This window comes from Carcharodon carcharias, chromosome 3 (genome assembly GCF_017639515.1).
Source record: "Carcharodon carcharias isolate sCarCar2 chromosome 3, sCarCar2.pri, whole genome shotgun sequence".
Classification (NCBI taxonomy): domain Eukaryota; kingdom Metazoa; phylum Chordata; class Chondrichthyes; order Lamniformes; family Lamnidae; genus Carcharodon; species Carcharodon carcharias.
The window spans coordinates 159480826-159506520 of NC_054469.1; the positions used below are offsets into that span (position 1 = coordinate 159480826).

Consider the following 25695-nt stretch of genomic DNA (forward strand, 5'->3'; position numbering starts at 1 on the left):
TCCTGGCAGATTAGCCTGTCTGTGATATACTGTGATATTTTAGGAAAGCACGTAACTGCATATCACAATGGCTTCCACTGTACCCTTGCCATCACAAAGCCTATCATCATGACAATGAGAATCACATGGAGCTTGTATCCAGGTAGAAATCTTGATTAGTTATTCTCGAGAGCCTAATTCTCTTTCATCTAGGAACTAGATGAACCGTTTAAAGCACAACTGTTTACAACCCGGCATTCTCAACATTTTTCTGGGACTTTGGAGACTCACAGTCTATCCGCCCTTAGCACACAGGCTGCTGCCATTGTCTCCAAGCATAAACACCTTGCGCCTTCTTCCCAGTAAAACAATCTGGGCTGCCTTTAATTTCTAACAATCAAACCATCCAGTCTTTCTATTAGGCAGATTTCAGAACAGGTCACATGACCCCCTTCATTTTTACCTTAAATTTAAAGACACACTCCCAAAATATTATAATATTTTAAACCTCAGCTTTTTATCATTTACTCACTTCACTGGGTTTCTCAGGTCTTCAAAATTCTGCAGTTAAAGGGAGATGAGAAGAATCCATAATATAATTGCATGTACAGCACTGCTTGTGAGCCAGAAGGAGCAGAGATGTTTCCTCCAAGCCCAATAAGCTTACCTGCTTCAAGCTCTGCAATCTCGCCTGCCCTACCATGTGATCACCAACTTTATGGCAATCTCCCTTTACCTCCACATCTTCAACCCTCCCTCAACCATGATCTCCTCCCCCAACCTTGAGCCCTCACCTTTGCACTTGTTCCCACCCTCCCTCCTCTCTGTTCCCTGGCCTCAGGTATGTGCTGTAGGCTTTCCTGCCCAATAGGCATGCAGTCTTTCAATCAGGCTGGCTGATGGATGAGAAACCTGGTAGAAAAATTTAAAAGGCACCCTGCTGTTATGTTCAGCAGAACATCCAAGTACCTGTAATTCCGGGGTTCCCATCCAGATATCCTGCACGCAACTCCACTCAAATATCAGTGCCACAAGGAGATATACAGAATGTAACAGATGCAATATTTGAAAGGACATCAGGCTTTCTGACCACATAAATGGGTTTGAATCATAGTATGAGAGGATTGTTGGCTTTGGCAGGATGACTGGATTTTCTAGGGTTCAGCATTGCTATCAATGGTAACAATATTGCTATGACCCATAACAACTGATATAGCTTCATGTATAAATAAAAGGGGTTCTAATTGATCAGTATTTACATTGCCTGTCACCATCATCATGGCATGATATTAGTTAATATCTATTTCATTGGTAGTTTCCAGGGTACTTTCATTCTAAGACAGTCTTGTGTACCAGATAGATCTTGGGTTCCTGCCTGAACATCTAGCTAGTTATTGAGACACCAGGATACTCACAGATGCCAGTCTTCAGCCAATTGAATTCACTCCATGTGATACAAAGAAACCGCTGAAGGCACTTGATAGTGCAAAGTCTATGGGCCCTGACAATATTCTGGCAATAGTACTGAAGACTTGTGCTCCAGAACTTGTTGCACCCTTGGCCAAGCTGGTCCAGGACAGCTACAACACTGGCATCTACCTGCCAATGGAGAAAATTGCCTGTAATGTCCTGGACACACAAAGCAGGACAAATCCAACCCAGCCAATTACTGCCCCATCAGTCTCCCCTCAGTCATCAGTAAAGTAATAAAAAGGGCCATCAACAGTGCTGCTACCAAGCAGCACTTGCTTAGCAATAAACTGCTCACAGTTTGGGTTCCGCCAGGACCACCCAGCTCCTGACCTCATTACAGCCTTGGTTCAAACATGGACAAAAGAGCTGAATTTCAGAATCGAGGTGAGAGTGACTGCCCTTGACAACAAGGCAGCATTTGACCAAGTGTGGCATCAAGGACCCCTAGCACAACAGGAGTCAATGGGAATCCGGGGGGAAACTCTTCACTGGTTAGAGTCATACTAACACAAAGGAAGACATTTGTGGTTGCTGGAGGTCTGCCATCTCAACTCCAGGACATCACTGCAGGAGTGCCTCATGGTTGTGTCCTTGGCGCAACCATCTTCAGCTGCTTCATCAATGACCTTCCTTCCATCATAAGGTCATAATTGGGGATGTTCACTGATGATTGCATAATGTTCAGCACCATTCGTGACTCCTCAGATTGAAGCAGTCTATATCCAAATGATGCAAGAACTGGACAATATCCAGGCTTGGGCTGACAAGTGTCAAGTAACATTCATACCACACAAGTGCTAGGCAATGACCATCTCTAACAAGAGAGAATCTAACCATTGCCCCTTGATGTTCAATGGCATTACCTTCACTGAATCCCCCACTATCAATGTCCTGGGGGTTACCATTGACCAAAGACTGAACTGAGCTACCATATAAATACTGTGGCCACAAGAGCAGGTCAGAGGCTAGGTATCCTGCGACAAGTAGCTCACCTCCTGACTTCCCAAAGCCTGTCCACCACCTACAAGGCACAAGTCAGGAGTATGATGAAATACTCCCCACTTGCCTGGACGAGTGCAGCTCCAATGACACTCAAGAAGATCGACACCATCCAGGACAAAGCAGCCATGCATCACCTTCAATGTTCACTCTCTCCATTACTGATGCACAGTGGCAGCACTGTGTACAGTCTACAAGATGCACTGAAACAACTCACCAAGGTTCCTTCAGCAGCACATTCCAAACCCGGAAACTGTAGCATCTTGAAGGACAAGGGCAGCTGGTGCTTGTGAACATCGCCACCTGCAAGTTCCCTTCCAAGCCACACACCCTCCTGACTTGGAAATATATCGTCGTTCCTTCAGAAACATGGGGCCTCACTTTCAGAATAAGGGGTTGCCGATGGGTAATTCCACCATTCTGGGATGAGGAAAAGCTTTTCATTGAAAGTGTTGTGAATTTTTTGAATTCTCTACCCAGGGTACTGAGGATCTCAGTGATTGGTATATTCATGACAGAGGTCAAGAGATTTTGGATACTATGAGAATCAAAAGATACAGGCATAGTGTGGGAAGGTGGAGTTGTGGTCGAAGATTGTTGCTGATGCATAAAATGATGCGCAGTCACATTGGGCAAGTCGGCTGCACACCCGCTGAACTGTCAAAGGCCTATTAAGGCCAGTTAACTATCAATTAAAACAATAAACTAAGCTGCCTATCCAACTTTAAGGAACCTTTTTTTTGGAACCTCATCCATGGGCGGGATGAAGTTTCATGAAGGTTTTCAAAGGTTTGAAAAATTTTATAAATAAAATTCATAGACATCTCCCAGCTCGTGTGACAGTTTCACGAAGGGACATGTCCTAAATTTTTTTTTCCTTTATTAAAATTTTTTAAACTTAAACTAATCTCCGTGAGGCAGCTCTGTGCCTCCCTGAGGCCCTGACTCAGGCAACACAGGGAGCGCTCAGCGCTTTCAGGTGCACATCATGCTGGGCGGGCCTTAATTCTCCCCATTGTCTTACCACATCATTGTATACTTTATTTCATTAGTCTTCCATGTATACAGAATTTCCAACTTGTTGGTGAGTTGAGAACAAAATAGGATGTCATGTCTTTAATCTGAATATATATCCCATCTTGCAGATCCATCAAGAGTCCCATTACCAGTAAGAGAATAGCAAATATCATAGAGCATATGACGTATGAAGTATATAAGTATGCAGTCCGTGGCCTGTATGAGGAACATAAGTTTCTGTTCACTCTCCTCCTTACACTGAAGATTGACATGCAGTGCCATAGACTGAAACATGAAGAGTTCCTTACTCTTATTAAAGGTAAGAATATTAAACTCCCATTGCATCACTACAAAATGGTTTATTTATGAATTTAAAATATTTATGTAATAAAATCTACCTGCAAGGCAAATATTTTAACCAATTTATATAATTTAATTGGAGATTGTTTTTACTGATTTTGCTGTGTGTTTATTAGTCTTAAATATTGCAACATGAAGTAACAATAATTTATGATTATTTGATGCTGTAAAATTATATACATCAGACACAAATGGAACCAAACAATTAAAATAGTGTAACTTCGTCAGTTGAGCTCAGCAGTTACACTTACGTATTTGGATCAGAAGCTTCTAGGTTTAAGTTCCCCTCCAGGACTAAAGCACATAAGATAGTTGGCATTTCAGTGCAGCCCTGAGAGGATATTGCATCACTGATGAATTTTAGATGATAAACTGAGGCCACAGCTCCTGTTCAGGTGGGTGTAAAAGATCAATGGCATGATTCAAAATAATGTAGAGAGTTCTCTTGATGCTCGGATCAACATCAATCCCTCACCCAACAATTCTCCTACTCTCATCCATGCTGCCTCTTGGTGACAGCATCTGACAACGCACTGACTTAGACTTTTGCGGGAGTTTTTGTCAACAAAGTGTCAACATTTACTGTCATTACTCCTCTGAAACTAATCGTAATTCCAGGATTTAATGTAAATGCAGTCTTTTGGCTTCTACTTTCACCTTATTTGTATCTCGTAAACTTTATTTAGCTCTTGGAAAATTTTTAAGAAGTGAATTTAATTTCCTGTTTGGCTATCTGTGAAAATTCTTTAATGTCACTGGCTGCTTGAACAGTTTGATACCACTGCAGCTTCACACTGGGAATGCCCAATAAAGAATGCTATAATCCACTATGTGGAGAGAGCAGGTAAAGTTCTCACTGTGGAGCTTGCTGGATCTCTCAATGAGTCTTTGTTTGAGATCAGCGTTGAGTGGTTAAGAGTCAACCACATTGCTCTGGGTCTAGAGTAGGACAGATTGGGTAAGGAAGTTGTACTTCTTTTCACAAAGGATGTAGTGAACCAGATTCCGAGGCCAAAATTTTACACCCCCCCCAATCCCCTGGTGAGTTGTGTGGGGGGGTGGGGGGGGTGGAATAGCTGTTTGGATGGGATTCCCTCCGGGTTCCCGTCCACCCCGACTTGGTACCCTGGGATGGACAGGGCCGTGGATGGCCTTGCCGCAATTAAGGCCCTTAAGTGGCCACTTAAGGGCCTCTTCCTGCCCAACCTCAATTTTTAGGCTGGTGGACGGATCACATCTCGGGGGGGGGGGGGGGGGGGGGGTGTGGTAAACGTGAAAATAAAGTAAGTCGATCTTGGGTGGGGGGGTGCGCCTCCATCTGACTGGGGGTGCCCTCTGCTTCAGGCCCAGTGACCTCCTGTGGTAATTATAGTTTTATTTAGTGTGTAATATACCTTTAAGAATAATACTTGTTAAGGAAGATCACTTGATCTTTAGTACCCAGTAGGAGAGTAGCATGGGCTACCTCTGTAGTTAGTAGTGTAGTGATAAGGTTTGAAGTGAAAGCACACGTGTAGTTGCTGCTAAGTGCCTTTGTGAATAAACTAAAAGTTTCTGAGAAGTGTCTGCTAATCAACTCTATCAAAAGTGCTAAGATTTCTTTATTCTATACTCCAATGCCTTTGTAACAAAAGCTCTTCAACAGTGAACCTTACTGTAACTGTTTGAACAAGGTTCCTTGGAAATTGGACAGGGGACATCGGCCACAGATAAAGAGTGTATTTTTTGTTATTCATTCACGACATGTGGGCTTTGTTGACTAGGCCAGCATTTATTACCCATCCCTAGTTGCCCTTGAAGAGGTGGTGGTGAGTTGCCTTCTGAACCGCTTCAGTCCATGTGGTGTAGGTACACCCACAGTTCTGTTCAGAAGGAAGTTCCAGGATTTTGACCCAATGATAGTGAAGGAATGGCGATATATTTCCGGGCCTATCCCCCTTGATCCCGATCGCCGCCGCCCCTTCTCTACCCTCCCTGCCAGGGGACCTCTGCCACTTATCTGTCCTCCGGTTCCTGTGACTCAGTGCCAGGCTGCTCCCTGCAGTGCCTCTTTCGGCCACAGCAGTGCTGTGCCTAGTGGGGCTGGAGAGCTGCTGGCCAATCCAAGGCAGGACTTCCTCCCAAGTGAGAGGTGGAAGTCCCACCTTATGCCAGCCAACGCTCATTAGAGCATAATATGACACCGGGGCTGCTGGAGCCACCAGAGATACGTTCCCTCTCAACTCTTCAGATGGCGAGCCCCTGGCACCCTGAAAATTCAGGCCCAGATTTATTTAGTTAACTAAATTCACTAAAAGCCCTGTTAGTTATGCATAGACATGCTGCTCGCTAAATCACGTGGTGGGACAGGCACTGATTCATCCACAAACCATCACCTCATGGGGTCAAAGTTCTTGGTGCTATATTTAAATGCCACCCGAACATACACATTGCTCTCTGCAGCCCAGCTGTGTGGTCGGAAGTTCCAGAGATGGGCCCAAGGGACACAAAAGACTGCACCAAGGTTTAGCCACAGTTCCCTGGAGGCTTTAATTAGAGGTATCCCCCCAGCACCGGAAGGTTCTTTTTCCTGGGGATGGATCCAGGAGGTCCACCAATCTCACCTCAGCGGCCTGGGAGGCGGTCGCGAAGGAGATCAGCTCTGCCACAACTGCCAAAGAAATACCATCCAGTGCAGGAAGAAAATAAATGACCACATCCACTCTTACCAGGGTAAGTCAACCTTCAGCTCACTCTAAACTCTCACGCTCATCATGACATTATGCACTCAGTGTCACACAGCTCAGGGATCTCACACAATATTAGTGAGGGAGATATCAGCATTGAAAGCCTATTCACCAGCATCTCAACCATCATCCTGCACAAACAGAATTTTCAGCCCTTAATGGGGAGTCTCAGCACACACAGCAGGCAAGCATGCTTCCCAACCTCTACTCCATCCCTTCTCATCACATCTCATTCATTTGTCTTCATGAAAGTCAAGCTCACCCACAACAAGAGGGAGAGATACCAGGCTGAAGGAGGGACGGCTGACATCCAGGAGCTCTCCAAATTCAAGGAGAATGCTGCCAAGTTGGCAGGGGAGGACAGAGATCACTCCTGTGGTGAAGCCACAGCTATCCAGTGTGGATGAGCCCTCGATGAGTTGATCACATCCTGACATTCACATTGAGTGACATGCTATGTTGTATTCATCCTGTTCATGAACTAAATCTGTCTTCTCTCTTACAGGTAGCAGCAGGTCCAGATAGACCAACATGAGTCCCAGCCCCTGGCCTACTCAGAGGAGGATGCTGAGGAGCCATTTGATGAAGATCCATCAGTGAGTCCACCTGCACCCTCCACCAGCACAGAGACTCATACCCCTGTGGGTCACACATCTAGAATAGACTCAGGGTCATATTCCGGGGAACACCTCACTGACACGTTTCTGCAGCAGTCAGAGGCAGTGACAGCCCAGGTCTCTGGCACTCGAAGGGCTACTGGAAAACAGGCACCCGCTGAGTCCAAGTCAGACCTTGGTCCAGCAGATTCTGTCGTAACTGTGCTCGAACGTGAACTCCGTTGCTATAGACATTAGTGGGATCCATCAGCGGATTGGTGAGAGGGGCGTGGGGCACCTCAACCTCGCTCCAGGTTCCGCTTGCCCTCAAGGAGCGAGGCAGGGGTCTGATACACCCATAAGGAGAACCAGCAGCTGGACATCCCAGGGCCATCCACTCAGGTGACTCCGAGCGTGTCCAGCTAATCCCAAACCCCTCGGTCTGACCCCATCAGCTCCAGCAGCACAGACTGAGGTGGGTGTACTTGTCCCACTGCGGGACACCCAGTGTAGGGCGGGGCATTCCAGGTCTCAGTCCTCCAGAGGACACCTGCCAATGTCATCAAAGACAATAAGGCCTAGCATTCAGCAGGCTGTGTCCACCTCTGCAGCAGATGTCAGGAATGCACCAAGTTGTAACAGTAGTGTTAGAAAGATTAAGAAACATTGGGCAGAATCGTCCCAGATTTGCACTAAGTATAGTCGTGGGCAGATAAAACATCGTAAAACATCTCACTCACTGCCAGCTCAAGGGTCGCGATGGCAGGTTTTCACGCTATATCGTCCCAAATCTGCTGCATTACTTATGCATTCCTAGGAAACATGCCATTTTCATGATGGGTAGGATCTGATTCGTCCGCCAAGCCACCACCTTACCCCATCATCATGACAGGCGCTATATTTAAAGTCCAGCCACATGCACACATTTCAATATTTCCAGCCCACAACTTTTGCAGGGAAGATGTCCACGAAAGGCAAAACAACTGCAACCCCCAGTTTAATGACGCGTCATTGGAATGCCATTTGGATGCAGTGGAGGCTTGCTATGATGTCCTCTACCACCGCTCTGGCTGCAGGACGGGCAGCAGCGTAACCAATCCAGCATGGCAGGCGGTGGCAGTACTGATCAGTGCCAATGCTGCACAGAAGAGGTTGGCCATCCAGTGCAGATACAGGATGAATGATCTCTTCCATGCAGCCAGGGCAAGGCAACCACCTCATCACTCTAAAGTCACACACTGAAGCCCATCATACATTCATTGGCATTTCACTCACTGCCAGCTCAAGAAACATCACCACCCATGCTCACAAACATACCTTCATATGTCCATCAGGCCTCATCTCCCCTGGAGACTGCCTCCTTAGCCCTCACTACCTTGAGACCACTTGCGCAGATTAACATGTGGCCCCCACACACAACCTGGGATACCCTCCTTCCTCAGTACAGTTCTCATCCTCCAGCCTCTTCCCTTGCCTGAGGCCTGTTCTCCCCCTTTCTCAAATCAAGACCTTGCCCTGCAGCCATTCAAAAATCACCTACATATGGCTGATCTGGTAGGTAGCGATCTACCCATGAGCCCTCCTAAAAGTGATGTGGTGCTGTCTGTGAAGGCTGGTGCTGATGACTGCAAGTGTTGACCGAAGCAAGGTAGGCAAATAAACTTTGAAGTCCCGAGCAAAGTGCAGGCTGCCAGGTGCACGTTGCTTATGTGCTGTTGTGAAGCACATCGGCCTGTTTTCCTGCCAACAGGGGCTGACGATCCAGTGATGGGGGTGGGTGTCTGATGATGGGAAATGGGGCCGAGGACGATTACAAACTGGTTTCACGCCGTCACGAAACCGATTGCACCATATTGTCCTCTCGCCACCGAACACACCCAATGCTAGCGGGCACAGAAAATCCCGGCCATTGATCTCACTTTTCACTTATGGGTGTTCACTCACTGTTTATATCATGCACCTTTGTAAATATATTTGTTGTTTCCGATAATGCTCTCATCATTTTAATGTTGTTGTTCCTATGCATCTATCTGCCCTCTTATTGTGAAGTTGACCTAAGCTCCCATTCTGTGATCACCTCCTTTTGTGAGCTTCACATTCATGTGATGTCTAGCTGATTCATTTAAATTACTCGCCCAATGGGTAATGTCAGCAGCTTTTTATTGAAAGTGACTGTAAATTGCATTATGAGCTTTTATTCCTTATAGCACGCCATGGAGTTATGTGTGATTAATTGCCTCGATCGTTACCAGTAATTACGACTCATCTTCAAATAGCTTTCTTCATTGTTAGAGCCAATGCACAAGACCTGAAGCCATGATAGTATCTCCAGCCATGTGTGCATCTCCGTGGCTGCAAGAAGTGTCTCATTCAGGAGGTCACAATTGCATCAAGTCCAGTTGACGCAGAGTTTGCACCGGTGAGCTGCCTTTCACTTCCTAGAGCAGCTAACTGCAGCGTTGGCTGCTGATCTTCTTAAAGAATAGGACCTGGTGAAACCTGAGGGTTGGCGGTCCAAGGCCGAACACTGACTTTGCTCTCGATGTGAGTGGTTGTAAAGGCCTTTCGGATCACTGGCATGCCACTAAGGGACAAGAGAAATGTGCTCAGGCCCCCTTGCCTCCACCTTACTCCTGGGACTATCTGGTTATCACTGTCTCACAGGTATGTCTTCTGTATTGAGTTGCTTCAATGGTATCCTCTCATGGAAGCTCATCATTATCTTCCTCCTCAGCTTCATACTCTTCCAGGTCTTCATTGTCCAATATGTTCTCAGCCTCCTCCATGTCTCCCTCTGGCAAGTCATCTCCCTTTTTATGCAGGATACTCTCTGTGGAGAATACTGTAGAGCCCCACCTGTGTGGTCCAAGCATCAGAAGCATGTCTTTAAAATCCCAATGGTCTCCTCTACAGCGTCTCTTGTCGGGTTATGCGCAATGGTGTATCTCTCCTCAGAGGCACTTTGAAGACAACATCTTTTCAGCGGGTACCCTTTAACACCCAGCAGCTATCCCTCTAAGTGCTACAGCTCTTCAAATATCCGAGGCACCTTGGAGTGCCTCAGGATGTGAGCCATGGGAACTACCAGAGTACCTGGCACAGGCCTGCATTATGTGCTTCTGATAATCGCATACCAACTGAACATTTAGTGAGTGGAACTGTTTCCTGTTAATGAACATCAGGGGCCGTTGCCATGGAGCTCGCAAAGCCCCAGGTGTGCAATTGATGGCACCCTCTACTCTAGGGAAGCCTGAGATAGCCTTGAAGCCCAGGAATCTAGCAGCCTCTGGCTGGCTTCATCCAGTATGGAACTCACATAATGATGAACCTTACTGTAGAGGGCATCTGTCACCTCCTTTATACATTTATGTGATGAGGATTGAGAAATGCTGCTTAGGTCCCACTGAATGGCCCTCTGGCAACAAAATTGAGTGTGGCTGTGACCTTCAGGGGCACTTGCAGAGGATGTCCTCCCAGTCCAAGCAGCATTAGTTCCTCCCGCAGAATGTGGTAGATATGAGTGATCACATCTCTTGACAATTGTAGACATGTGCGGAATTGTCTCTCCCTCATCTCCAGATAGGAAAGGCATCTTCAATAGACCCTTGGTCATGCGAGTTGCCTCTGTGGGATGGATCTGACCTCCTTATCCTTTGGGTATTGGTGGGGCTCCCAGGGACCACGGACCTCAGGCCTGGTCTCCGCTCAAAGCTGTGCTAGGCAGTGCCGGGCCCCCCTCCTCCTCTGCAATTGGGACACACAGGCTCCATTATTCACTCCTCCTTCTCCCTGTAGATAGATAGATGCAACAGATTGATTAATGATGGGCACCTATAGTCAACCTCTCAGTCGCAACCAGAAACCCACTGCCATGCCCTAGAGCTGCACCTGTGCTACTTGCCTTTCCCTGATCCAGCATTTCAGCTTAGGCGCTACCTCACAGATCTGTGTGACTAAGATGCCACCCCAAATATGTGACATCTTAATCTCTGAGAGGTTGGAAGAGGCTTTAGCACATCTATGATATATTCATTATTCCCTCTCACCCCCACCCCCCCCAAAACACCACCTATCACCCTCATGTCTTAGTCTACTTCTCTGCACCCCCCCACAACCCTATCATTCCCCCTTTACCCTCCCGTCTCCATCATCCGTTCCCCCATCCCACCCCTGATTGCCATACTGGTCTCTGTTTTAGAGTGCAGCCCTGCCTGAGGCTCACAGCACATAATGTTGTCATTCTGAAGTAGCCCTGCACCCACTGTGAGCAACCCAGCTCAACACCCGCAGCACCCACCATGAGCAGCCCAAGCATAAACCCCCAGCAGTGTGTGCTAACACTGGCATTGCTGAGGACCTGGAGCAGCACTGTTGCAGGTAGGCTCTGAATGTTGCACTCACCTCAAAGTCACGAGTGAAGTGAGGGTGGACTGCTGCATGCCACTTGAATGAGACCTGTCTAATTTCCCACTGGCATGGCACATAATTGGGAGGGGGATCGTGATTCCAGTGAGTTGCGTTTTTAATGAGTATTCAAAACATGTTAATGCGTGCAGATGGGGTTCCCATCATGGGTCAGCGGGAAATTCGACCCGTACTCGGCCCGCCATGAAAGTGTTGAAGAGAAAATTCTGATTTGTTTTCCTGCCAGCGGAATTCCGACTTTTGGCCTCTCTCTGAATTTTCCGCTCCCGCCCGCCACAAAATCCACTGCTGGCAGGATCGGAAAATTCCATCCATCGAAAACAGAAAGTTTACAGCACAGAAGAAAGCCATTCTGCCGATCATGTCTGTCCAACCGCAAAAAAAATGCTATCCAGCCTAATTCTAGCTCTTAGCCTGTAGCCTTGCAGGCACTGGCACTTCAAGTGCATATCCAGCTACTTTAATATGATGAGGGTTTCTGCCTCTACCACCCTTTCAGGCAGTGAGTTTGAAACTCTACCACCTCCCCCACCCTTTGGATGAAAACATTTCTTCTCAACTCCTCTCTAAATCTTCTACAAATGATTTTACATTTATGTCCCATGGTTATTGACCACTCTGGTAAGGAAAACAGTTCTTTCTTATCGACCCTATCTAGGCCCCTCAGATACATCTCAGTCAAGTCTCTCCTTAGCCCCCTGTATTCGAAAGAAACCAAATTCACCCTATCAATGTTTTCATCATAGCTCTAATTCTCCATTCTAGGGAACATCCTCCCCACTTCAGAATGTACTGCAGCAGCTCAGTGATGTCCTTAGTCCTGGCAACAGGGAGGCAACATGCCATCCTGCCTCAAGTCTGTGGCCCTACCCAAGAGTAATAGCGATGCTCACATCCCAAGGATGAATTTTTAAAAAATTGTCTGTTCCTCTAACTATAGAACCTACTATCAGTAATGATTTCCTGACCTCCTTCCTCACCACCACCACCACCACCACCATCATCACCCCTCCCTCCACCAAACCCATACACCTGAGCCGCCCATCGTTCTGTGGCCTTGGCTGTAGCTTTGTTCCTTAGAAGAACCATCACCATCACCAATATTCAGAACTGAATACTGGTTAGAGAGCGAGTTGCATTCAGGTAACTCCTGCATTACCTGCCTGGTCCTCCTGGTCTCTCTGGCATTATGGGTTCCCTCTTTGCCTGCACTCTCCTAGTCTGTGAGGTGACCACCTCCAGAAACATGCTATTCACACAGCTCTCAGCCTTTTGGATGCACTGCAGTGATTCCAGCTGCTGCCCAAGCTCCGTAACCCAGAGCTCTAACACATCCAACTGACAGTAGTTCCTGTACATGTAGTTGAACAGGACATGAAAAGTGTCCTGGAATTTCTGCATAGCACAGGAAGCCCATTTTATGGGCCTGAGGATCCCTGCCATGCCTCTATTTATTAGACCACTGTCTAACCTTACCAGAAATAAAACTTTGTGACACTGATCTGAACAATAAAAAAAAAGCTCATTAGCTGCTCAGCAATCAGCTCATTCCCTTTAGGCATTTTTTTCTCTGTCCCTGATGTCCTTACCTCTTAGTCAATATTTATTGGTAGATTATTTTTAGCTTTTAGGTTAATTAACTGTTTTTATCTAACACCAAAACAGAAATTCTAACCACTAAAACACTAACCAATAAACTTAAAGTGCAAAGTGTGTTTGGGACAGTTTCTTAGAATGATACGTTCTTGAAGCTACCAGGGACTAGGCTATTTTGGACCTGATAATGTGTAATAAGACAAGACTAATTAAGGACCTCATAGTAAAGGATCCTCTAGACAAAAATTATCAGAACATGAGCAATTTCACCTTCAGTTTGGGAGTGAGAAATCTAGGTCTATAACTAGTGCCTTAAACTTAAACAAAGGCAATTACAAGGGTATGAAGACAGTATTGGCTAAAGTGGACTGGGAAAACAGGTTAAAAGGTAAGACAGTGGAAATGCAGTGGCAGACATTAAAGGAGATATTTCATAACTCACAACAAAGATATATTCCATTGAGGAAAATCATCTCTACCAGAAGGATGCACCATCCGTGACTATCTAAGGAAGTTAAGGGTGGTACCAATTTGAAAGAAAGGGCATACAAAGCTGCAAAGTTTAGTGGTAGGACAGAAGATTGGGAAAGCTATAAAAACCGAATGAAGAGAGAGAAATTGGAGCGTGAGAGTAAACAGACAGTAAAAGCTTCTACAAGTATATAAAATGGAAATGAGTAGCTAAAGCTAGCATTAGTCCCTTGGAGGGTGAGACTGGGGAATTAATAAGGGAAAAGTGAGGAATTGGTAGACATTTTGAACAAGTATTTTATATGCATCTTCACAGTAGAAGACACAAAAAGCAACCCAAGAATACTTGAAAATCAAGAGGCAAAAGGGAGGGAGGAACTTAGAATGATCACTATCACTGTGAAAAAGTAATGGGAATACTAATGGGACTTAAGGCTCACAAGTCCCCTCAACCGGATGTCCTGCATCCTAGGATCTTAAAAGAAGTGGCTGCAGAGATAGTCGATGCATTGGTTCCAACCTTCCAAACTTCCCTAGATTCTGGAAAGGTCCCAGTGGATTGCAAAACTGCAATTGTAACATCTCTGTTCAAGAAAGGAGGGAGACAGAAAGCAGGAAACTATAGGCTAGTTATTCTAACGTTTATCAAGGGGAAAAAGCTAGAATCCATTATTAAAGAGTAAGTAGCAGGAGATTAAGAAAATTGTAATACAATTAAGCAGAGTCAACATGGTTTTGTGAAAGGGAAATTGTGATTGACAAATTTATTAGCATCCTTTGACGATGTAATAAGCAGGGTGGATAAAGGGGAACCAGTAATTGTAGTGTATTTGGATTTCCAAAAGGCGTTCGGTAAGGTGTCACATAAAAGGTTACTATACAAGATAAAAACATATGCTGTTGGGCGTAATATATTAGCATGGATAGAGGACTGGCTAACTAACAGGAAACAGAAAATCAGGATAAATGGGTCATGTTCAGGTTGGCAAATTGTAACTAGTCGAGTGCCACAGGGATCAGTGCTAGGATTTCAGCTACGATCTGTATCAATGGCTTGGATGAAAGGACTGACTGTACTGTAGCTAAATTTGCTGACAATATGAAGATAGGCAGGAAAGTAAGTTGTGAAGAAGGTACAAAAAGTCTGCAAAGGGATATAGATAGGTTAAGTAAGTGAGCAAAAATTTAGCAGATGGAGTATAATGTGGGAAAATGTGAGATTGTCCACTTTAGCAGGAAGAATAGAAAAACAATGATTTAAATGGAGAGAGACTGCAGAATGTTGTGGTACATAGGGGCCTGGGTGCCCTTGTATATGAATCATAAATGTTAGCATGCAGGTACAACAAGTAATTAAGAAGACAAACGGAATGTTGGCCTTCATTGCAAGGAGGATGGAATATAAAAGTAGGTAAGTCTTGCTGCAACTGTACCAGGTGTGACACCACACGTACTTGTGCAGTTTTGGTCACCTTACTTAAGAAGGGACATACTTCATTGGAGGCAGTGCAGAGAAGATTCACTAGGTTGATTCCTGGGATGAAGTGGTTGTCTTATGAAGAAAGGTTGAACTGGTTGGGTCTATACTCATTAGAGTTTAGAAGAATGAGAGGTGACCTTATTGAAACATGTAGGGCGGATGCTGAAAGGGTATTTTCCCTTCATGAGGGAATCTAGAACTAGGGGGTACAGTTTAAAAATAAGGGGCCTCCTATTTAAGAAGATGAGGAAGAACTTCTTCTCCCAGAGGGTCATTAGTGTTAGGAATTCTCTCCCCCAGCGAGCAGTGGAGGTAGTGTTTGAACGTAATTGCATTTACTGTTTCGCCAATCTAACCCTGCAATTTATTGCCTTGGAGCTTGTTGTTCTTCATTGATTGGACATGTAGAGCATTGAGTGTATTAAGATGCCAAGGTCTCTCTTAATTTCATCATTAGTTATTACAATAATTCGTGAAGTGTGCATGTTATCCACGTTCCTTCCTAAACGCAATATTTTTACAATTTATGCGTGGGATTATAACTTTAAAGTCACTCCATTGAATATATTAAAGGATGACTTAGATAGATTTTTGATTGACAAGGGAGTCCAGGATCATGGGAGACAGGCAGGGAAGTGGAGTTAAGGCCACAACAGATCAGCCATGATCTTATTGACTGGGGGAGCAGACTCAAGGGACCAAATGGCCTATTCCTGCTCTTATTTCTTACGTTCTTATGTTCTTAATAGTTATGTGTAACATATCTGCACTACTCCACACTATGTGTTGATTGTGATGTGGCTTGTTGAGTTTTTCCCTCTGTTTCTCTGGTGTCATCTGCTCTGCTCCCAATAAACTCTACTGCTGCCAGCTCTCCCACACTGTTTAAATCTGTTGCCTGATCCCAATAGGCTATGCTGCCACCAGCTTTGGTATACTCCCCTATCTGTTCTCACTGAATAGAAAATGATTTTCACGTGTGAAGCATATGAATGAACTTATATAAAAATGAAACTTTGCTTTCTTTATATATACTACAGGTGGTGCTTCATTGGACCTTAAGGCTTGTCCTCCAAAACCTGCAAAATGGATCTTAGATATGACCTGGCTAAACCTGGTGGAACTGCGTAAACTCAGGCAATTTGCAGATATTTTGGACCAAGTATGTTAAAAACTGATGAAAGCTGTTTTTTGTGTGATACAGTTGATTTGAAGTACAAATAAAAAGGATTATTATGGTTGCTCTCCAGACCACCTCTAATGATCCTGCTCAGATGCTCTCTGATTTACAGCATTGCCTCCTAAAACTGATTGACTAAAATTCCTAGAGAGCATGTACCTATGAAGATGATTCCAGCAGATGGAACAAATGATGCTGGGTGTTGGGAAGTGCTCACTCTTCAACTTGAGAGTCAGATTGGGCTCATGGGAGTAGGACGTCAATAGAAATAGAAATAAAGGCAGAAATTGCTGGAATTACTCAGCAGGTTTGAAGGTTTGGCAACATCTGTGCAAAGAAAAATAGGGATGAATTTTCACCACGACAGTGGGAAACGGGAGCAAGATTTGTTCTTGGGCTAGAAACCCATCTCCCAGGAAATGAATTAAAGTTGAGATTTTCAAGTGGCTGAGCCCCTAATTGGCATAGAGACAGATTTTCTGGCTAATTAAGGGTGGTGGACAGGCTCTCAAAGCTAGGTGGGGTGGGGGGAGATGTGGTGAGGTGGGTGTAGAGTGGGGGGGTGGTGGTGGGTGGCAATCAGAGGCTTTCCAGCTTCAGAGAAGCACCTGGCTACAGTAAATGGTAAATAACTGGGAAAGCTCCTCAACAAGAAGGTGGCCTCTCAGCCACTTTTTAAAGACATTAATGAGAGAAAAGAAAAAGCAGCCAGCCACCACGGTGGGGTTAGCAGGGGGTGGCCCACCTTGGCAGGCAGCGAGGGCCAGAAGGCCATCCAAGAGCACTGGCCTGCCACTGGGTCTCCACATTGAGGCAGTTGATTTGTTCCACATTGCATCAGGAAACTGGAGATTGACTGGAAAATCAAAAATGTCCAGTCCTGAGAATGATGCCCTGCAACTGACTGAAACCCGGCACCAGTATTTTTGGCCCTGCTCCTCCGTTCCTACCTTTGGGTGACCCTGAATATTCAGTCATAGAGTTAAAATCCCAGGTTGATGAAAATTCATCAGTCAATAAAAATAATGCTGGTTTTAAGAGACTGCTTCACATAGTGCTTACTTGGCCACATACAAATATGAGTTGGGGCATGATCAGGAAAAGGACAACATGAAAGATCATATAAATTTAAAAGAAAAGCCTTACACAAATGTCAGGTAAAGTGAAAACCCAGTGGTCTGAGAATGCCATAAAAACAGTAAACAGATAATAAGTAAAAAAGGAACTTGGAAATAAAAAGAGGAATATCAAAGTTAACAGCAGAAGTTTTTAAATTAAGAGAAAGATAGTGGTAATGGGATTGTAGGACCACTGAAGACAGATGAGGACTGGAGAATAAGGAAATAGCAGACTTGTTAAATAAGTTCTCTGTTTTCACAGTGGAGGAAGGGGACAAAATCCTAGTGGTACATGGAAACTTAAAAGTAATTAATGGGAAGAAAAAGATAATAGAGAAAATAACGTGCTTGGCTCCCTACAATTTCTCATCTACTAAAGCCAATTGCAACCAAATTTATCTTTGATGGAAAAATAGGGAGAACAGTGGATACAGACGATGTGGACAAAGATTTTCAAAATTGATTGTGACCGTTAATGCAATTGGGCAAATATATGGAAAATGAACTGTAACATTGATAAATATAAAGGATCACAAATAAATTGAAAAAAACATGGGGCATGAGTTTTGTAATTAATGGAATTGAATTAATGTACAAAGACTAGAAAACAAACTAAAAAAATGGTTAGGGATAATTTTTCAATGTCTACATAATGAGGAGGTGGAGGAGGGAAGCAATTGCAAGAATGAATCAGGTATTAGGTATTCATCCAGAGTATTGGAGAACAAGTATACAGACATTATTTCAAGGCTTTACAATAATTTTTTTGAATGCTGTGTTCGGTTTTCTTCAATTCATTCCACATGTATTGAAAAGGTGCAGAAAAAAGGACGATTTGACCAATCCCACATAAAAACGAGTTAATTTATAAGGAGAGATCAGAGAAACTTACTGGCAGCTGTAACTTCTGAGTTCCCCAGTGTCGGATTGGTGGGGGTGCGTGCAAGTGCGAACCCCAAAGATGTGCTGGGGAATCCCCTTTGGAGGTTCGCAGGTAAGGTTTGAACAGCAACTGCCGAGAAGTGCAAACTCCCCCTGGGCACTGCAAACCATCTGAAAATGCAATTTAAATTTCAAACTTTGGGTGGTTCCACCTGGGTTACACCAATAATTATCCAGAAAAGGTTAGAAGGATTAAAACTACTTCTAACTTCTGAGTAACTATTGTACAGACCCAGACTGGCCCACCAGGGGACTCCCCAAACCCCAGGCATCTCCCCTCACTCCCCAGCTACCCCATCTATAGGCCTACCCCCACACCCCCGACCCCACAGGGGACTCCCTGCCACTCCTGGACAACCCGCTCCCATGGGCCTCCCCATTCCATCGACCCCCAAAGTCACCCAACACTACCCTGACAAAGCCCTTACATGGGATTTCCCCCACCCAAATGGGACTCCAGTCCAACCCAGCTGGCCTGACTCTCATCTCCACCCCTCCGCCCCCAGGTCTGGTGGACACAAGCCGAGGCCTTATTACTCCCCACCCCCACCCCAAACTAGACCCAATACCCTCCCCCGCAACACCCCAGAGACCCAACATCACCCCCCTGCAGGCCCAACCACCCTCCGAGGCCCGGCACCCTCCCAGGCCTGGACAATGCCCACCCCCCACCCCCAAAAGTCTGACCAGACCCAAGACCTGACCCCTCACCCCGAGGCCCAACACCCTCTTCCCTTGACCCAACCCGACCTAAGACCTAACCTCTTCCCCTTCCCCAGGCCCAGCCTGATCTCCCCTCCAACGATCTCCAATCCCTCCCAACTTCTGACAGCTAACTCCTCCTACCCCTCTGACCTCTGATCCCCCCATCCCCCAAATCCTATCCACTTATTCTAGACGCTTACCTTCTCCCTGCCCTGTCAAGGACCTTTAAATTTCAATGGACCTTTGAACTTACCTGGTTTATGGCAGCTCATGCTATTAAAACAGAAGGCATGGCTTCCTTCACCAACTCTCCTGAATTTCGATGCTGGGCCCTAGGGACGCGCTGCACTCCCTGGATCTCGCCAGGCCTGAGTCAGAAGGTCAGGTGAGATAGCATCAAAAAAGAAATTGAGGTAAGTAATTGGACACAGAGCAGCAATCTGGCACCGATTGCCACTCCGAGAAAATTCAGGCCCATGTTTCCAGCTCAGAAGGAAGGTAATTAATGGCAAACCTCCTCAAAGTGCATAAATATAAAATTGTATATACAAGGTCCACCTTAATTGTATACATATAGATTTCTTAGTATGCCACAGAAGGTGCAATATAAATGAAAATTAATGAAAAGTAAATTTAGAATAGCTATTGGGTTAAACCTGTTAGAGTGGTAAGTATTTATATGCTAAATAAACATGGTGATTATTTAAAATACATTTAAGCTCAGTGGTGAAACCGTTACAACGTGACTTGAATGTGTGCTGGTGGGCTGAGGGGTCTTTTTTCCTCGTTGATTTTCCTTTTGCAATGCAATGAAAATCCTTTCAGTTCACCCAATCTTACAACAATGTTATTTGAATAGATCGGGAGAAATGAGAAACTGTGGAAAAACTGGTTCGATAAAGGAGCTCCTGAGGAAGAAGTTCTGCCAAATGCTTATGACCAATCCTTGGACTGTTTCCGACGTCTTCTCTTGATCAGATCTTGGTGTCCTGATAGAACCATCGCTCAGGTATTCATTAGAATGTAAATCTTGATTAAGCTATTTGTTAGATTCCACATTGCTTTAACAAACAGGTTAACTTTGGTTTTTGTGCACTGACATTGAATGTGAATTTCAATGAGCAGTATATTTCATAATTAGTGATAGTATGGAAAGTTACTGTGTGGTTTCATCTGTGAAAGGCAACATGGTAATAACCAATATGACTTTGATACATGTGTTGCAATCAGGTGCATCACCGCCAGAAGGAATTTCCCTTTCCTCATTAAATTCCCAAAAAAACATTACCCACAAGTGCTGTCAAGAATCAGCAACAAAATGAGCAACTGAAATCTGTGTGAGCTACATATCTGCTAACATAATGGAAACTACAACTTCTATGAAATAGAATACATTTTAAAGAAATAAGAAGAAAAACCTTTGGCGTTTTGGGTTAATTCAATGACAAATCAAACTTGTGATATTCAGAAAATTCAACGGTGGTGCCATAGTTCTATATAGTTTATTCTTCCATGACACTCAATTAATTTTTGTTGTCAGGCACTGCTTCCTGGCCAAATAACATACACAAAACACCGCTGTCATACCCATTGAAGGCATATCCTATTCATAACTCCAAACATGGATTTTTTTTTAATTTTACAGATGGCCTTGGAGTTTTGGAATCAGGCTGGGAAGCGTTTTAAAGACTTTACAGCCTCCCATTCTTTAAAAGGTAAAGATGGCACAGCCTTTTGCTGCTGCTGTTCTGTACTGCTCAGTGTTCTCTTGCAGACTGCCTAGGTTTCTCTCTGGGTCTTTAGATAAAACTTGTTATCTCAAGCCGGTTTCAGTCACAAGACTGGTATTGTCTAACCAGAATGATTTGGAAGTTCAAAGACGTAAGTACACAATAGAAGACAGATGGTGGTCTTTCACACTTATTCTGCAGATAACTTATCTCTTCAGCTCTCTTTTGTGAGGCATTGATCTTGGAGAGAAGGGCCAGAATTTTTCCGATGGTTAGCTGGGGGCAGGGCCCATTACCGATGTGAAAATGATGCGGGATGATGTCAGGGGGAACCCCTGATGTCATCCTGCCCCATTTAAATATTCAGGAAGGCGGGAGAACAGCGTGATCAGCTGTCCGCCCGCCAGCTTGTCAATGGCCAATTGAAGCCATTGACAGGATAATTAAACCAATTAAAAGCCCTACCCATCCAACCTTAAAGCTGGCGGGCAGGCCAAGAGCCCCAGCGGGCTTCTGAAAAAACATGAAACCTCATCCACTGGCGGGATGAGGTTTCATGTCTGTTTTAAAAAACTTTAATAAAGTTTTCCTGTTACTTATTAACATGTCCCATCTCATCTGACATTGTCACATGAGGGGGACATGTTAATAATTTTTATATTTTTCTATTTTTAAAGTTTGAAACTCTGTCAGTGATCTCCCTGAGGCAACACTTATTCTCAGGGAGATGTGCGCTCTTTCGTGCACATGCGTGAAAGAGTGTGCTCTGACAGTTGGGGAATCCCTGCCCCGCCGCACAGAAAGCGTTTTTTTTATTTTTCTGAATATTTAAATGGGGCGGGATGACGTCAGGGGTTCCCCCTAACATCATCCCGCATCATTTTCACATCGGTAAGTGGGCCCTGCCCCCAGCTAACCATCGGAAAAATTCTGGCCCTTCTCTCTAAGATCAATGCCTCACAAAAGAGAGCTGAAGAGATAAGTTATCTGCAGAATAAGTGTGAAAGACCACCATCTGTCTTCTATTGTGTACTTACGTCTTTGAACTTCCAAATCATTCTGGTTAGACAATACCAGTCTTGTGACTGAAACCGGCTTGAGATAACAAGTTTTATCTAAAGACCCAGAGAGAAACCTAGGCAGTCTGCAAGAGAACACTGAGCAGTACAGAACAGCAGCAGCAAAAGGCTGTGCCATCTTTACCTTTTAAAGAATGGGAGGCTGTAAAGTCTTTAAAATGCTTCCCAGCCTGATTCCAAAACTCCAAGGCCATCTATAAAGAAATTTGACCTCCTGATACAAAAACCACAAGTGCCTACCTTTGTGAGCTGCTGAAAATTAATTTTTCCAAGGGAACCTTGCAACAATCCGGATATCTGACTTCAGCTATTTGAACCCATCTCAACCATAATCCGAGAGTGGAAAAAGACTTGCTTCTTGCTCTATTGGGTCCACAATGACTGATTTCCTACAACAAGCCAATCACATGAATTGTTAGCTATTCTTTTTGGTTTGCCACTTGTAGAGGTGCATTACCTTCTATATTTGTATCTTTCTTGAGTGCGTGGTGTGTGATTGATGTAGCGTTTAGACTCAGGGTTAGTATGTGAATAAATAATCTTTACTTTTAAACTCCCAAAAGTCCGTTGTTGTTTGCTTAAATTGACCATACGTTAAAGAGGGCTTAGAAACACAAGTATCTACCTTTATAAAAACAACACATTGATTGCAGACAGTAAGAGAAGGAAATTGAGAATTTGTTTATTTCTCCTCCATTGTCTGTAACACCCTGGAATCAATTCAAAGTGGCTACTTCCATTGTGTGCAAGGTGGGCAAGGGAAGCCTGCTGACTGCATGATTGAAGCAGTTGGAGGCCCAGAACCATACGCATTGGTGAGCTGCTCATGCTTTTGAAGCAGCTCACCGATTAGGGTGGTGGGAAATCCACTGGTTTTCTGTGAACCATATAATTGTATCTCTTTGAGCAACGGCCTGACTGAGGCAGAAGCCTCAACTGCCAGAGGTTAAAATCACTGTTGGTTGGCAGTATCAGAGCAAAAAAAGGAGCTGTTGATTTTAATTCCCATTCTACCTGATTTGATCTAAGCAGTGAGTTAAAAACCACAATCAAGTAATTGAGCTGGTTGGAAACTGAGTCCAGTTGAAAATTCCCAAAAGCAGTATCCATGACTCTTTACCATTTTATTTTCAGCATTTTATCCTTCTGCATACAATACAAGGAAAGTAAAGGCCTTGATGTTAACCCATCACAAAATGCAACCCTAAACCAATGCTCACGTGCCCATTGACATTTTTATGGAGGCAGGTTTTGTGGCGTCCTGGTGTCTTGCCAAGAACAAGCATGACATTTCATTAACATATTTAAATCAGGCTCCCAGTTGAATAATAATTGCTTATTGGTTTAGGAAGCTTTTAAGAACTGAAAATATGTAAGTGAAAATAGTAATTTACATGTTATGAAAAAGAAAAACAAATTACATTTTTAATTAAAAATGGAAGTGATTGAATAGCTGTGTATTTCATTGAGTTTTGTTAATACAATAAACACTATGTTTTAATCTTAAACATAGATGAATGGAAGCTGATTTGCAGTAGGACTCTACCAAACAGTTCTTTAATTTTGCCATTTGTTATTTAGGCTCGTAAGTACATTATGGATGCAATGGGAGAAAAATATGCAGAAGGACTCATCCTGAACTTGGAAATGACCTGGGAGGAATCAGATAAATATACTCCTCTTATCTGTTTTCTGTCGATGGGTTCTGATCCCACAGATTCCATCATAGCTTTGGGCAAAAGAGTCAAGATAGAGACACGCTGTGTTTCTATGGGTCAAGGACAGGAGATCCATGCCCGTAAGCTTCTCCAGCAAACCATGACAAATGTAAGAGAAAACATTCACAAAATAACATGTTGGGGTGTGGGAGTTATTGTGTAGGATTAAATATTTTTATTTAAGAACACATCAACATACCTCTAAAGCTATTTTTCTTTTTTATTTCATACTGAAGTACTATGTGAACAAGAGTTTGTAGAGTTAGTCATGACCACCCCACCCTGGCAGAAAGCTGAAGGGATTGGGTTATCTGCATATTTTAGACATGACTGATTGACATCAATGGAGAGTAAAGTCAGATGTGGTGTAAAACCTGCATTGCACCAAATCCTGTCAGTTTCCTAACTGACAAAACAGGTTCAAATTTCCACTTACGTTTCACTTCTACACAATGGCTGGTGGTCCAGAACGTGCAACAACCCAGCTTTCAGCTTTCCTGTGGGTTTACAAATGGAGATCTACTGCTCGCTAGCCGTCTATGTGATATATCATACCCATCTGCTAGAACTGCTGCTTCCTGTACCTTAGAAACTCTACAGTTTTCCAGATGTGACCTAATCACCATTGAGATTCTGTTTAAAAATTCTTCCAATATCATTAGCTTCCTCACATTCTCAAAAGTTTGTTTCAGCTTCATTGATTGAAACCACCTGTCAAACAACATTTCTTTCTCTCTAGCAAATTTGACAAATGTTTTATTTGGTCCTTTCTTTAAAGTCTGAAATTTCAACTGATAGGCTTCAGGGACAAGCTTGAAAGCATTATGTACTGCAGTTTAAATTGTCTCATAATCTGTGGATTATTTTTCCAGGAAGCTAGAATATATATCCATAATCTTCTGAGCCAAAACACTTGACAAAATGAGAGTCCATGGGCAGAATTGTCCCAAATTTGAACTAAGTGCAGTAGCAGGTGGGAAAAAGAATGTTTTACCCGTTGGCCACAATGGTGGCTTTTCATGTCATAACATCCCAAACCCATCTCTTTCATCATTCATTCTTGAGAAACATGCCATTTTGATGGCGGGGCTCTCATTTGCCCACCCGCTGCCATGTCACCACTTCCTCACGCTGGGTGCCATAATTAAAATGCAGCCATGCACACACCCCTCAGCACTTCCAGCCCAGGACTACTGCACAGAAGACATGACCCTGAAAGCCAAGAAGACTGTAGCCCCCCAATTCAGTGGGGCATCCCTAGCATGCCTTTTGGATGCCGTGGAGGCCCACCATGACGTCCTGTACTCCTGCTCTGGTCGCAGGAGGTCCAGCAATCTCACCACTCTGGCTTGGTAGGTGATTGCAGTGGCGATCAGTGCCAATGCTGTAAAAAGGCGGTTGGCCATCCAATGCAGAAAGAGGCTGAATGATCTCATCTGTCCTGCCAGGGTAAGGCAACCATCTCATCACACTAAATTCACACACTCAAGCCCATCACACATTCACTGGCATCTCACTACCAGTTCAAGGGACATCACCACTCACTCTCTCACACATACCCTCACAACTCCACCTGGCCTCATCTCCTGTGGTGACTGCCTCCTCAGCCCTCAGCATCTTGAGGCCACTTGCAGAGATTAACGTGTGCCCTGGTATACCTTCCTTTCCCCAGTACAGCCCTGCAGCCTCTTCCCTTGCCTGAGGCCACTTCTCCCCCTTCCCCAAACAAGCCTGCAGCTGTTGGAAAGCCACCCCACTTTATGGCTCGTCTGTTGGTAGAGACCTGCCTGTGAGCTCTCCTAAAAGTGATGTGGTGCTGTCTGCAAAGCCTGGCACTGATGACTGCGAGTGCTGCCCGAAGCAAGGTCGGCAAACAAACCTCCAAGTCCCAAGTGAAGTGCAGATTGCCAGGTGCACATCACTTATGCGGATGATCCAGCGTGGGGGGATGATTCTGAGGAGCTGGGTTTATAATGATATTCAGATGTATGACAATGAAGTTCCCGACATCCGACAGCAGGAAATGTGGCCCGCCATTGACGGGCAGAGTGGACAATTGCAAACTGATTTAATGTCGTTGGCCTTTTCGCCATATTGTCCA

General features: G+C 44.5%; 1 protein-coding gene across 1 annotated transcript in view; it reads left to right on the forward strand.

Moving 5' to 3' along the window:
- Window positions 1-25695, forward strand: part of dnah5 (dynein, axonemal, heavy chain 5) — a 428506-nt gene that overhangs the window by 341547 nt on the left and 61264 nt on the right. The window contains exons 68-71 of the mRNA XM_041183995.1: window positions 3597-3787; window positions 16163-16284; window positions 19927-20076; window positions 23458-23703. Coding sequence (XP_041039929.1) covers window positions 3597-3787; window positions 16163-16284; window positions 19927-20076; window positions 23458-23703 — 709 coding nt within the window. The remainder of the gene's footprint in view (window positions 1-3596; window positions 3788-16162; window positions 16285-19926; window positions 20077-23457; window positions 23704-25695) is intronic.